At 34.5% G+C, this 14,233-nt stretch overlaps 1 protein-coding gene across 50 annotated transcripts in view; it reads left to right on the top strand.

The window, feature by feature from the left end:
• The window catches only part of MLIP (muscular LMNA interacting protein), a 240,828-nt gene that overhangs the window by 106,910 nt on the left and 119,685 nt on the right, over positions 1-14,233 (top strand). For 33 of the 50 annotated variants that reach the window (XM_081045023.1, XM_081045030.1, XM_081045027.1 and 30 more), the window contains 2 exons: positions 267-422; positions 10,529-10,921. In XM_081045023.1, coding sequence (XP_080901149.1) covers positions 267-422; positions 10,529-10,921 — 549 coding nt within the window. The remainder of the gene's footprint in view (positions 1-266; positions 423-10,528; positions 10,922-14,233) is intronic. The other 17 variants (XM_081045032.1, XM_081045056.1, XM_081045061.1 and 14 more) reach the window with 1 other exon arrangement.

Here is a 14,233-nt window from a genome sequence, read left to right as displayed (position 1 = left end):
GCTGGCCAAACTGCTGATTTATTGCCATGCTCTACAACACGATCTTCCTGGGGTTGTATGTTTTTTCTGATAAACGGTATCGTAATAAAAGAATCTGACACACTATGACTGCTTTTGTAGCTGTTTTCTTTGGCAACCATACACATGCTCACAGGACAATAGGCAATTTATCAAAATAAGTGAGATCAATATCATGGTGTACAGAGAATAAAGTCAAGATAAACCTTTGACAAGACTGAAAGTCTAATTTATTACGTGTCTCATAGGTCTCTTCTGGTGATTCTGAAGCCAAACCTCTGATCTTCACATTTGTCCCCACTGTCAGAAGACTACCAACCCACTCTCAGTTGGCTGACACCTCTAAATTCCTTGTTAAAATTCCTGAGGAACCAAGTGATAAGAATCCAGAAACTGTAAATAGGGTAGGATTATTTTATTCTTTTTTATATAAAGCAATTAACATTAAATTATCCATGATAATGACTTGGATGTTTGTATGAATGTTTATTTCCTCTGCTTAAAGTGAGATGACTGTGAAATCTAAGGTTGACTAAAAATATAATTACATGTTAGGAACTTAAATGTTGTCAAATCCCAGGTTCTCTCTAATACACCCCTTTTGAAATGACATCCTATTGTTTGCTATTCACCTAACACCTTCTGCCTCCTGGCACCTCCCTTTCTCTCAAATGTATTTTAAAATAATAAAAACAAAATTTTAAAAGCAGTTTAAATTTATTTTGAAAGAAAATACAAGACAAGACAGTGAGGTATTACTCTTTCACATGTAATGAATTAGCAACATTAAAAAAATGTAATACCCAATGTTGGAGCAATTGTGGGAATATTTGTGGGTGTGCTCACATTTTGCTGCTAGTTTTGCGAATTTGTACAATTTTGGTAGAAAAACCTTATTCAAAGTCATAAAACTGTTCATAACCTTTCAATGATCTAACTCTTGGAAATGTATCCCAAGAAAATAGTACAAAAGAAGAAAAATGTTATGTAGGAAAATAATCAGGGAAAAATAAAAACAGCCTCATATCTAGCAATCAGAGAAAAGATAAGAATATGATAATATCTTGACTAATACCAAGAATAATCACCTTGGCAAAGTTTTAATTGTAGTGATTATATAATTCCATGGAAAATGTTAACCTTATAGTTTTGAGGTCAAATAGGTTAAAAAATTTTAGTTATACCCGATTATATGTATCTAAAATGAGACCAATGCTGAAAATTAAATTAAAAAGAACAAAAACATGAAAATGACTTGTGTTAGAATAATGACATTGTGGGTAAAACAAGAAACAAAACCAGAAGAAAAAAAAAAAGAAACAAAACCAAAACTCTTTGAAACGTATGTTAATACTGTCTTACTATAAATAGAATGTTACTGGAGGAACTTTGGGGGTATTCTTGAGCTAACAGAAAGGGGATAAAATAATCTGATTTACCTTGTCTGTATGAAAACATTTTATGTAGTAAGTAGTAACATATCCGTGGTTCTGGGGTTTTCAATGCTCATATTTAGGGTCAACTGGGGCCTAATTATTTCAGAGTAATCCTTAATACTACATAAGGCACTTCTGGAAGTTTCTCCTTAACAGTACTCAACTACATATGTTTGTAGGGTCCTTTGTTATTAGGGGCTCTGGGTATGTGAGACTAGATATATGAACCAATTTGGTTGCAAATCTCCAAAGCTTCCTCCAATGGTGATATTCATCTGCTGATTGCAATGATACAGGCACAACATCTTTAAAAAGATTAAAGATTGTTCTTTCTGTTTTTAAAAACAGTTTAATATTATAGTAGAACAGGGTCGCTGATTGTTCATTCTTTTTTTTTTTATGTATTTAACAACTATTTACTGACCACATACTATGTACTTGGTGTTGTAGATTCTGAGTAAGTAAAGTCAACTCATAACTTATTTGTTATTGGGAAGGTAGATAATGAAAAAAGTGAAAAGTATATAATAAAATCTAAAGTACTGATATATGCTACAAAAATACATCAGAGTAAGTGAATAGAGAATGATCGACTGTGGAGGAAGGGAGTTATTTTAGATCATTAATAATGTTTCAAACACTATTTTAATTTGTGTTAGTTTTTTAGTTATTCTGTTACTCTCTATAATAAGCAATCTGCCTTTGAATCCTTTCATTTTTAATTTAAACTTCCTTCAAATTTGGGCTTTTGTTACTATATAGTATTATAATTTACTCTGTGAAATAACCATTGTCAGAGAACTCCTAACCAGAGAAAATTTGTGTTTTATCTTGACTATGTCATCATCCACTGAAAAGTGTGGAACGTGTTTATAATAACTACTTAGTTTAGTCATATCTAATCAGTGGTTTCACTTCTTCACACACAACACACACACACACACACACACACACACACACACACACACACATACATTAAATTGACAACCATAGTTGAAATTTAGTTTATTTTTGTTTAATTAGTGTCATTTTTAACTTTCTATTTTGAAATGATTTATTTTTTATTTTTTAATATTTTAAAAATTTTCGATTACAGTTGACATACAATATTATGTTAGTTTCAGGTGTATAACATAGTGATTAGCCTTTTGTATAACATATGAAGTGATCACCCTGGTAAATCTAGTACTCATATGACACCACACATAGTTATTACAATATTAACTATAGTCCTTATGCTGTACATCCGTGTAACCATGTCAGTTTGTACTTCCTAATCACTTCACCTATTTCACCCATACCCCAACCCCCCTCCCGTCTGGCAACCATCAATTTGTTCTCTGTATCTATGAGTTTGTTTCTGTTTTATTCATTTATTAGATTCCACATATAAGTGAAATCATATGGCATTTGTCTTTGTCTGTCTGACTTATTTCATTTAGCATAATACCCTCTAGGTCGATCCATCTTGTGGCAAATGGCAATACTTCATTCCTTTTTATGGCTTAGTAATATTCCGTTTTATATTTGTACCACTTCTACTTTTCCCATTCAGCTATTGATGGATACTTAGATTGCTTCCATATCTTGAATATTGTTAAGTAATGCTGCAATGAATATAGGGGTGCATATATTCTTTCAAATTAGTGTTTTAGATTTCTTGGGATAAATATCCAGAAGTGAATATTGCGGGGTCATATGGTAGTTCAATTTTTAATTTTTGAGGACTCTCCAAACCATTTTCCATAGTGGCTGCACCAATTTACCATCCTACCAATAGTACATAAGGGTTCCCTTTTCTCCACATCATTGCTAACACTTGTTAGTTGATTTATTTATTGATGATAGCCATTCTGACAGGTATGAAGTGATATCTCATTGTGATTTTAATTTGCATTTCTCTGATGACCAGTGATGTTGATCATCTTTTCATATGTCTATTGGCCATCTGTATATCCTCTTTGGAGAAATGTCTATTTGTGTCGTCTGCCCATTTTTTAATTGGATTTTTTTTGGGGGGAGGTTAAGTTGTTCCTAATATATTTTAGATATCACCCCTTATTGGGTATATCATTGCTGAATATCTTATTCCATTCAGTAAGCTGTACTTTTATTTTGTTTATGATTTCCTTTGTGGTGCAAAAACTTCTTAGTTTTATGTAGTCTGAATTGTTAATTTTTTTCTTTTGTTTGTCTTGCCTGAGGAAATATGTGTGTGTGTATATATATATATATATATATATATATATATATATATATATATATATATATATATATTACTGCTAAGAGCAATGTCACAGAGTTTACTACCTATGTTTTCTTCTAGGAGTTTTGTGGTTTCAGTTTTATGGTTTCATTTAAGTTTTTAATCCATTTTCAGTTTATTTTTGTGTATGATATAAGGAAATGATTTAATTTCATTTTTTATATGTACCTGTTCAGTTTCACAACACCATTTATTGAATAGACTGTCTTTACTACATTGTACATTCTTACTTCCCTTGTCACAGATTAATTGACCATGTAGGCATGGGTTTATATCTGGGCTCTCTTCTGTTCCATTGATCTATGTGTCTTTTTTTTATGCAAGTACCATGCTGTTTTGATTATGATAGCGTTGTAGTATAGTTTGATATCATGTCGCATGACACCTCCAAATTTGTTTTTTCTTAAAACTACTTTGGCTATTCAGGATCCTTGTGGATGCTTGTGGTTCCATATATATATTAGGAATATTTGTTCTGTGAAAAATGCCATTCGTATTTTGATAAGGATTGCATTGACTCTGTAGATTGCTTTGGGCATGGACATTTTAATGATGTTAATTCTTCCTATCCATGAGCACAGTATAGTTTTCCATTTATTTGTGTCTTCTAATTTCTTTCTTCTTTTTTGTATAGTTTTCTGAGTATAGGTTTTTTTACCTTTTTGGTAAAATTTATTTCTAGGTATTTTATTTTTTTTGACGTAATTGGAAATGGGATTGTTTTCTTAATTTCTCTTTCTGATAATTTGTTATTGTGTACAAAAATGCAACTAATTTTTGAAGCTTAATTTTGTATTAAGTAGTTTTCTGAATTCTAATAGTTTTCTTGGTGGAATCTTAGGGTTCTCTATTATGTCTCTAGCATTATGTCATCTGCAAATAATGACAGTTTTACTTCTTCCTTTCCAAATCAGATGACTTTTGTTTCTTTTGTTGTCTGATTGCTGTGGCTAGGACTTCCAATACTATGTTGAATAAAAATGGTGAAAATGGACATCTTGTCTTGTTTCTGATCTTAAAGAAAAAGCTTTCAGCTTTTCATGTTGAGTATGGTGTTAGCTGTAGTTTTTACATATAAGTCCTTTATTATGTTGAGGTATATTCCCTTTATCCTCACTTTGCTGGCAGCGTTTATCATGAATGGATGTTGAATTTTGTCAAATGCTTTTTCTGCATTTATTGATATGAACATATGGTTTTTATCTTTCATTTTGTTTATGTGGTGTATCTCATTAATTGATTTACGTATATTGAACCAAACTTGCATCCCACTTGATTGTGGTGTATGATGTTTTTAATGTATTGCTGAATTTCGTTTGCTAATATTTTGTTGAGGATTTTTGCATCTATGTTTATCAGGGATATTGGCCTATAATTTTCTCTTTCTGTAGTGTCTTTGTTTGGTTTTGGTATCAGGGTGATGCCTCATGAAATGAGTCTGGGAGACTTCCCTCTTCTTCAAATTTTGAAATCATTTGAGAAAGATAGGTATCCATTTTTCTTTGAATATTTAGTAAAAAATCATCTGTTTATCTATCTAATCCAGATTTTTGTTTGTTGGGAGTTTTTTGATTACTGATTTGATTTTGTTACTAGTTGTGGGTTTCTTCAGATTTTCTGTTTCTTCCTGATTCAGTCTTGGAAGATTATATGTTTTGGGGAATTTATCTGTTTATTTTAGGTTCTCCAATTTGTTGACATTTTAATTGTTCATGGTATATTCTTATAATCTTTTGTATTTCTGTGGTGTCAATTGTCACTTCTCTTTCATTTCTGATTTTATTTATTTGGGTCCTCTCTCTTTTTTGCTAGATGAGTCTGGTTAAAGATTTATCAGTTTTGTTTGTCTTTTCAAAGAACCAGCTATTGGTTTCATTGATCTTTTCTATTATTCTTTCAGACTATTTTGTTTCTTTCTGCTCTGATTTTTGTTTTTCCTTCTACTCACTTTGGGCTTTGTTTGTTGTTGTTTTTCTAGTTCCTTTAGTTGTAAGGAGAGATTGTTTAATTTATTTTTTTCTTGTTTCTTGAGGTCATCCTGTGTTGCTATGCATTTCCCTTTTAGAACTGTTTTGGGCGTATCCCATAGATTTTGAGTCATTTGTTTTCATTTTCATTTGTCTCAAGGTATTTTTGATTTCTTCCTTGATCTCATTGTTAACCCATTCATTGTTTAGTAGCGTGTTATTTTGTCTCCATGTGTACGAGTTTTAGTTTTTTTCTTGTAATTGATTTCTTGTTTTATACCATTGTGATAAAAAAAAGATGCTTGATATGGTTTCAACCTTCTTAACTTTACTGAGTCTTCTTTTGTGGCCTAACATGAGGTTTATCATGGAAAATATTCCATATATGCTAGAAAAGAATGTATATTCTGCTGCTTTTGGGTGAAATATTCTAAAAATATCAATTAAATTCATCTAGTCTAATGTGTCATTTACTGCCATTGTTTTCTTGTTGATTTTCTGGCAGGATGATCTATCCACTGACGTTAATGGAGTGTAAAATTCCCTATTATTACTGTATTAGTGTGGAACTCTCCCTTGATGTCTGTCAATATTTGCTTTATGTATTTAGGTGCTCCTTTGTTTGGTGCGTAGAGGTTTATAAGAGTTATATCCTCTTGTTGGATTGATCCCTTTATCATCATGAAATGCCCTCTTTTGTCTCTTCCTACAGCCTCTGTTTTAAATTATAATTTTTTCTGGTATAAGTATTGCTACCCTACTTTTATTTTTGTTTCCATTTGCATGAAATATCTATATTTATCCCTTTACTTTCAGTCACTATGTATTTCTATCTAAAGTTGGTCTCATAGGTAGCATATGTATGGGTCCTTTTTTAAAAATCTGTTAGCTGTCCTATATCTTTTGATTGGAGCATTAGTCCAAATACACTTAAAGTAATTATTGAAATGTATGTAGTTATTACTATTTAATTAATTGTTTTCTGATGTTTTTGTAGTTCTTCTCTTCCTTTCTTATTCTCTTGCTCTCTTCCTTTGTATGTTGATGACTTTCTGTATTGTTACGTTTAGATTCATTTTTCTTTATTTCTTGTATATCTCTTGTAGATTTTTGGTTTGTGGTTACCATATGCTTTTTATATACAAAGCTATGTTTATAGCAGCCTATTTTAAATAGATGGTCCCTTCTGTTCGAACACATTCTAAAATCACTACCATTTTTACTCACCCCCTTCACATTTATGTTTTTGTCATTTTTTACTTCTTTTATATGTGTGTTTATGTGTATCCCTTAATTTATTGTTGTAATTACACATGATCTTTCTACTTTTGTCTTTTAACCTTTGTACTAGCTTTTAGTAGATTGATTCACTGCTTTTACTAAGTGTTTGCCTTGTCAGTGAGAATTTTTTTCTTTCCAACATTTTCTTATTCACATTATTGGTTTTTTCTTTTCCTCTTAAAGAAGTCTCTTTAACATCTCTTGGAATAATACTGGTTTAGTAGTGATGAAGATCTTTAGCTTTTATTGTCCAGGAAACACTTTGTCTCTTTGATTAGACCCTTGCTGGGTAGAGGAATGCTGGTTGTGTGTATTTGCCTTTCATCACCTTGAATATTTTGTGCTATTCTCTTCTGGCCTCAACATTTCTGTTGAGAAATCAGCTGACAGCCTTATGGCAGCTCCCTTGTATATAACTAACTGGTATTCTCTTGCTACTTTTAAGATTCTCTCTTTGTCTTTAACCTTTGGCATTTCAATTGTTATATTGGTCTTGGTGTGGACATCTTTGGTTCATCCCATCCTTTGGGATTCTCTTGTGCTTCCTGGTCTTGTATATTTATTTCCTTTGCTTTGTTAAGGAAGTTTTTAGTTATTATTTCTTTGAATAGGTTTTCAACCTCTTGCTCTCTCTTCTTCTTCTTGTACCCGTATGATGTGAATGTTGGTATGTTTGATGTTGTTCCAGAGGTTCCTTAAATTTTCTTCACTTTTTAAATTTATTTTTTCCTTTTTGCTGTTCTAATTGGATGTTTTCCACTACCTTGTCTTCCAGATTGCTGATTTGATCCTCTGCTTCATCTAATCTGCTGTTGATTGCATGTAATGTTTTCTTCATTTCAGTTATTGTATTCCTTATTCTGACAGGTTCTTTTTTATGTTTTCTTTTTCCATTTTTTTATGTTTCCTATCTCTTGTTGAAGCTCTCACTGGGTTCATCTATTCTTCCTTGAATTTCATCGAGCAAACTTATAACCAGTGTTTTGAACTCTGCATCTACTACATTGCTTGTCTTCATTTTTTTCAGTATTTTTTTTTTCCCCCTGGCGTTTTGTCCTGTTTTTTTCATTTGGAATATGTTTCTTTGTCTCCTCATTTTGGCTGACTATTTCTCTGTATAAAGTAGATCTGCTATGTCTCCTGGTCTTGGCAGTGTGGCCTTATGTAGTAAGTGGCCTATGGAGCCCCATGGTGCAATCTCCCTGGGCACCTGAACTGTGTGCTTCACAGGATCACTTGTATGGGTGATGTGTGCCCTCCTGCTGTAGTTGAGCCTTGATCGCTGTTGGCACATCAGTGGGTGGGATTGAAACTCAGGATTACTGGCTGTGAGTACTGGCCATGACTACAGAAGGTGATCTGTTGTTCAGGGGCTGACTCCATAAAATGGGAGTCACTTTAGCAGGGCTCTAGGGCCAGCCAAGTCTACCCTTTGGGTGTGCCATTTGTGGAACTACGTGGGTGGTGCTTGGTTTGGTTTGAAGCCATTCGTCAGATGTGTTGGTTCTGGAGCCTCTTGGGAGGGGCTCCAGTTCAGGCCAGGGCCAGCCACCACTTGTGCCTGGCTTGGGGCCATCTCATAGTAGCTACAAAGTGATCTATAGCTGATTGTCTCTTGTTCTGGGCTTGGAGGTACTTGCGAGAGGCTGTTCTGTAAACCAAGGCTGGCTTCCACTAGTGTTTGACTTGAGACCCTTTGGTGTATACTATAATGTGAGTTAAGTCCAACTGCCATTTGTGCCTGATTTGTGGTCACTTAATTGAGGTTACATTCCAAGACACTTAGCTGCTGGTTATGCCAGGTATGGGGCTACCTGATGGGAGTTAAAATGCAAGTGGAGACTGATCGCCACTTGTGGTGGGCTTTAGGTAGCTTAGCAAGAGATACAGGTCACACTGAGGCCAGCTGCTCCTTGTTTGTGGTTTGTGGACCTTTGTGAGATTTTAAGAAAGTCTATATGGTGAGATGAGGAAGGCTGCTTATGTACAGCAGCCACTAGAAGAGTTTTCCTGAGGGACATGAGTTGGGGGAAGCACAGAATCAGGAAATCACTTGAATGGGACTAGCTGTATTAGCCAGGTTAAAGGAGAACTCAGATTTGGTGCCAACCTACGCTTGGCTGGCTGGGTTGGGGGAGGGATCAAGAGAGGAACAATGTCATCTGCCAGCACTTTCATCCCTGGAGAGAGCTGTCTGACTTTTGATCCTCCAACTCTTGCCCTGATGTTAGTCAACTTAGTTTCTCTTCATATATCCCTAGCACTTTTTAAGCTTCTTCATTTGTGCTGGCGTCCACAGCGATTAGGTTTGTTAGTGAGGAATCTGTGTCTGGTTCCTGTAAGATCTGCAGTGCCTTGGTCTCCAGCAGCCCTCCATCTTTCTTGGATGGAATCCCCGCTGATTTTCACAGACAAATATTACAAGGATTGCTGTTCTTGGCACTGGAGCATCGGATGGGAAGCCTGGGGAGGGGCTGGGACACTTTGCTCCTTGGGGGGACCTCTGCAGTTGAGAATTCTCTCCTGATTCTTATCCACCACATCCTGGGTGTGGGATCTGCTCGTTCCCTGTCTCTGCCCCTCTTACCAGTCTTCTTTATATCCTTAGTTATAGTACTTTAGTTCACCTATTCTTCAGATGGTTCTCAGTGATGATTGTTTTATAATTTAGTTGTAATTCTGATTGGTCATGGAAGGAGCATTTATCTACTTGGCCATCTTGCCTGGATGTCATTTTAAAATAATTTTAGTCTTTAAAAAAATGTTGCAAAGCAAAGAAGAATACTCACCATTAAATGGTTATCAAAACCAAGAAAATTAATATTGGGTCTTCTAAATACTATCTTAGCATACATAGCTGCTGTCATTTTAGGGAAAAAAAATAGTGTTTGTGATAAACTGTCTTACTCCTGGCCTTGTAAATCTTCTGTGTATTCGTAGAATGTTGGATGGGAAAAGATTTAGAATTACAAATGCAAAATAAAGTAATGGTGAATAATACTTTGTACTAAAAATATCTATCATTTTTGGGGATTCTAATCATGAGTTCTTTCCAAGTAGCTTAGATTGTTTTATCTGAATATCTGTGCATTTTGTTCCAATTTAGTTGTCCTTCCAGACTTTTGGATATATTTATTTTAGAACCTTTCAATGTGGTTTCCTTTCTCCATTGGCGTATATAGGATATACACGTTTTCCTTGACCATTGACTAAATCCTTGACCAATCCCCATTTGTTTCATGAATGTTTTCATGGAAAACATTGCTTTCTCCATTTCTTTTTAGAAAGTTATATCATGATTTATTTGAAAGCAGGTTTGTTTGTTGATGTTGATTCTGAGTCTTACATTGTTTGGGTTTAGATTAGGATAAACAGATAGGTTAGTAAAAGTAAACCATTAAGTTCAATCCAATCTCTCCTAAGCCAACCTGATTTTTAAGTATATTTTAAAAACTCTTGTTCTTGGATATTATAAGCAGTTTAAGGTTTTAAGTGTACATGGAGAAAAAAGCACTTATCAAACCAGTGTTAATGCTTTTATGTCTCTACATTTATTGCAGCCTAATTTCAATGAGTACTTGACCTTGAATACTAGAAGCCAACAGGAGAGAGACCAAGAAACATTGGCTTATCCTTCAGGGGTCAGTGGAAATATTTTACAAGGAAGGGGATTTAAAGCAAACAAACCTCAAGGAATGCAGCAAAGTGACCTCTTCAAAGCTGAATATGTCTTTATTGTGGACTCTGAAGGGGAAGAGGAAACTACAAGCAGAAAAGGCGAACAAAGCCCCCCAGGGGGAATGGGCACCACAGCTACTCGGCCCAAGTCTCTCCCAATCTCCTCCAGTCTGATCTCTGATGTGGTGCGTCCCAAAACACGGGGGACAAACCGCCAGGCCCCATCATATCCTGAAATGCCTCATGGGATGGCTCCTCAGCAAAAGCATGGGCAGGTAAATTTTTCTTCTTGTTATAAGAAAAATGATATTGTTTACATACCCCTTGTTTAAGACTATCAGAAAAGCCTTTCCTGTTCAAGGCATAAAAAAGTCTCTTAAAGAAAAACATATTAAAAAACCAAAATCTCAAGCTCATAAATCATGTAGATAATAAATTCATAAGATAGAAAGGATTATACAATTATACTGTGAATTGGCTGAAGAAAAAATGTAAAACTTTAGCTGGAGTATATTTCAGGGAATATTACCTCTTCCTTTTGAACAATTCTTGGGTAGGTTGTTAATGGGAGTTTCTTAGGAGACAGTACTTGATGAGCTGGTGCATCAAGAAGCACATTATAAATATAAGAACATCCAGTAAGAAGACATCAGTTGGATTTCAGATGTAAGCTTTTACACTAGAAAAAGAGTAGTAAAATGATACAGTAGGAAATAAGAGTATGTAAATGAAATAATTACCCGCTGTGTGTCTTAAGGGAAATACGCAGTTCTAAAAGCCACCAGGGCAGGTTGGCCTCAGTGAAATGGGAAGAAGTCCTACACCAAAACTTAGTAGCAAGATTGTATAGTGTTTTTAAGGTGGAGAGCCTTTGATATAGTAGGAGAAGATCCATGTCTATGATGGCAGGAAAGAAATGACCAGATAAGAAAGATAGGGAGGTTTGAAAGGAGAAAAAAATAGGAAGATTTTTGTCATTGACTGGCTATTTGTTGTAATGAAATTATAAGATGTCATTGACAAGTTGTAGGTAGAATGTCAGGAATGCAGAGGCTGGCTTTGCAGTATATAGTAGATGAGTTGCTCTCCTTGACAATGAGCATGGGTCAGTATCAAGATGTCCTGGTTAGGATCTACTAGACCAGGCCTTTGCAAGCATCCTAGAGTAGTTGGGAGAACACTTTCATTGGTGAATTGGCCTTTTGGTGCCTAGTAGATCTTATGCAAAAAGGCAGTAGGTATGTTACTTTCGATTCCAACCCATCTTCATTTCTGCAGTCTACACTGACTTCCTGATACTATATTTATATCTCCTTTGAGCATCCAGTTCCTCATGCTGCCTTTTGGTGATAGAAGTCTCTTACTGGGGTACCCCCACCCAGGTTAGGGGAGTAAAACATTTCTTTCTTCTTGAAGTTTATTATCATCTTGCTATAGGAAACATTCTAATCACATAAACATATTCTAAGTAAGGGGTATAGGCTTAAACTATTTTTTCTTGTCTCAGGAAAGATGGTGGAATAACCAAGTTGGAGATGTAGGGGTTTCCAAAATGGAGGGTAGTTTGATGTGACCCCTTTGAAGAAGAATATGTAGGCATGATAATACCAAATATAAATAAAGAAAAAATATTCTTAATGAAGCAATATTTGGGTTTTTTATTCTTTTCCCCCAATTCATATATTTCTTCCCCTGAGTTTGCCATTTATTTTGTTTTCATGGGACCCAATATAGAGAGGTTAAACTAGAGACTTAAACATACACTTTGTGATCTTTTTGCCAATATAGGTTAGTTAGGAGCAGGTTATAGTTCATGTTATCAAAGTTCCAAATGAAAAGGCAACACTCAACCTAATTCATTAGCAGTGGTTAAAAATGATAATTACCACTAATGGAGGAATACTGGATTCTGAAATGTTTGGGAATAGCCATGGCTCCTATTTCCATTTGCTGTAATAATTCATTTGAGTGATGGGTAGTAAATCATCATGAAATAAAAATAAGATGAATTAAAAATAATTGTTACCCACAAATTTAAAAAGAAATGACCAGAGCACCAAAGAAGGCACTCTGAGAAGTTTAATGTACTCAGTAGTAGAAATTTAATATAAAAAGTGGTAAGAATATCCTGTGATTGGATAATTTGATGCCAACATCAAGTTTTTCAATCAGAAATTTAGTTACTGAAGTGATTTTCTGGTCTACCTGGTAAAAATGAATCCATGCATAGACTTGTCTATAAATTAGCACTATTAGTTAATCATAATAATTTAAGTTATTCCTAAAAAATGTCTTTAGTTCTTAGTTTGGATTTCAATCTTTCCATATCCTAACCTAGATGTTGTTTTCCATCCACACCTTGCACACCTTGTCATCAGCTGTGCTGAATTATCACCAAAGTTCACACTTCATACCTTTCCATCTCTGAGCTCCTGATTCCTCTGTGTATAATGCTTCCTTTTTTCCCCTCCAGACCCATGCCTGTTTTGGCAGAGGCTACTTAATACTCTAAGCTCAGCTCAAGTAGCACCTTTTCCTAGAGATATTCCCTTTGAAGAGGAGTTAGTTTTTCTCCTTCATCTTTGTCATTTTTCTTATTGTTTTGTAGCATTTTTAGCAAATCTTCAATATAACTCCTCTTGACTTGGTTATAGTTGATTGTATCTTTCTTCCTCACTAGACTGAGAGTAACTTGAAGTCAAGTTCTGTCTTCTGTTCATTTCTGTATCCATAACACTTTGTGCAGTGTCTTGACCATAGGTGAGGTCCAATAAGGTTTATGAAAAGAAAAAATAGTTAAAAGTTTACATCTTTAAATTTCTTTCTCAGATATTGGCTCCTTCATGAAGTATGCTTTGGTTCTTTCAGTGAAAGCAAACTCTCTCTATATATAATTCTGATAGGTTTTTGTTTCTGAACATCTTTTATAACAGTTACATATTCCAGGATATTTTATGACTATTTAGGTTCATGCCTTTTCTCCCCCAGCAGACTGTAAACTCTTTAAAGTAAGTAAGTGGTGATAGGTTTAAACTTTTTTTTCTTGTCTCAGAAAAGATGATGAAATAACCAAGTTGGAGATGTGGGGGTTTCCATAGTCGGTGGAGGGTAGTTCTTAGTTTGGATTTTAACCTTTCCATAACCTACAGTCCCTCTTAAATCCATTTTTATTAAACATTTTGTTCCCTGTAGTGGTTACTGTATTATCTCGAACATAGTCAACATAAATATTGGGTTGAGTTCATTTATGTTCCAAATATTTTTGTTGAAATGGAATGTTTAAGTAAAAACGCATTATGTTAAAAAAAAAATCACTGAAGAATTTTAAAGCGTAAGTCAAAAGAAAAAAGCTATATAAGTAGTTGAATCAAAATTCTCTCAAAATTCAGAAAAAAAGAGTAATGTTTTTAAATGTTACTATAAAAGTATAAGAACTGTCTTAGCTGGGGATAGTATTAGAGTTAAAAGAGAGGTGAATATACACATACAAAAGCAGAGTGATTTGTCTGAAAGACGGATGATAACGTTAAGACGATAGTGGGAATATAAAGGTGGACGTTTGGGGTAGAGCAGTTCACTGGATTTGT

The sequence above is a fragment of the Rhinolophus hipposideros genome, assembly GCF_964194185.1.
Source record: "Rhinolophus hipposideros genome assembly, chromosome: 3".
Classification (NCBI taxonomy): Eukaryota; Metazoa; Chordata; class Mammalia; order Chiroptera; family Rhinolophidae; genus Rhinolophus; species Rhinolophus hipposideros.
The sequence above is the reverse complement of the archived record's forward strand: the minus strand, read 5'-3'. Positions and strand labels throughout refer to the sequence as shown.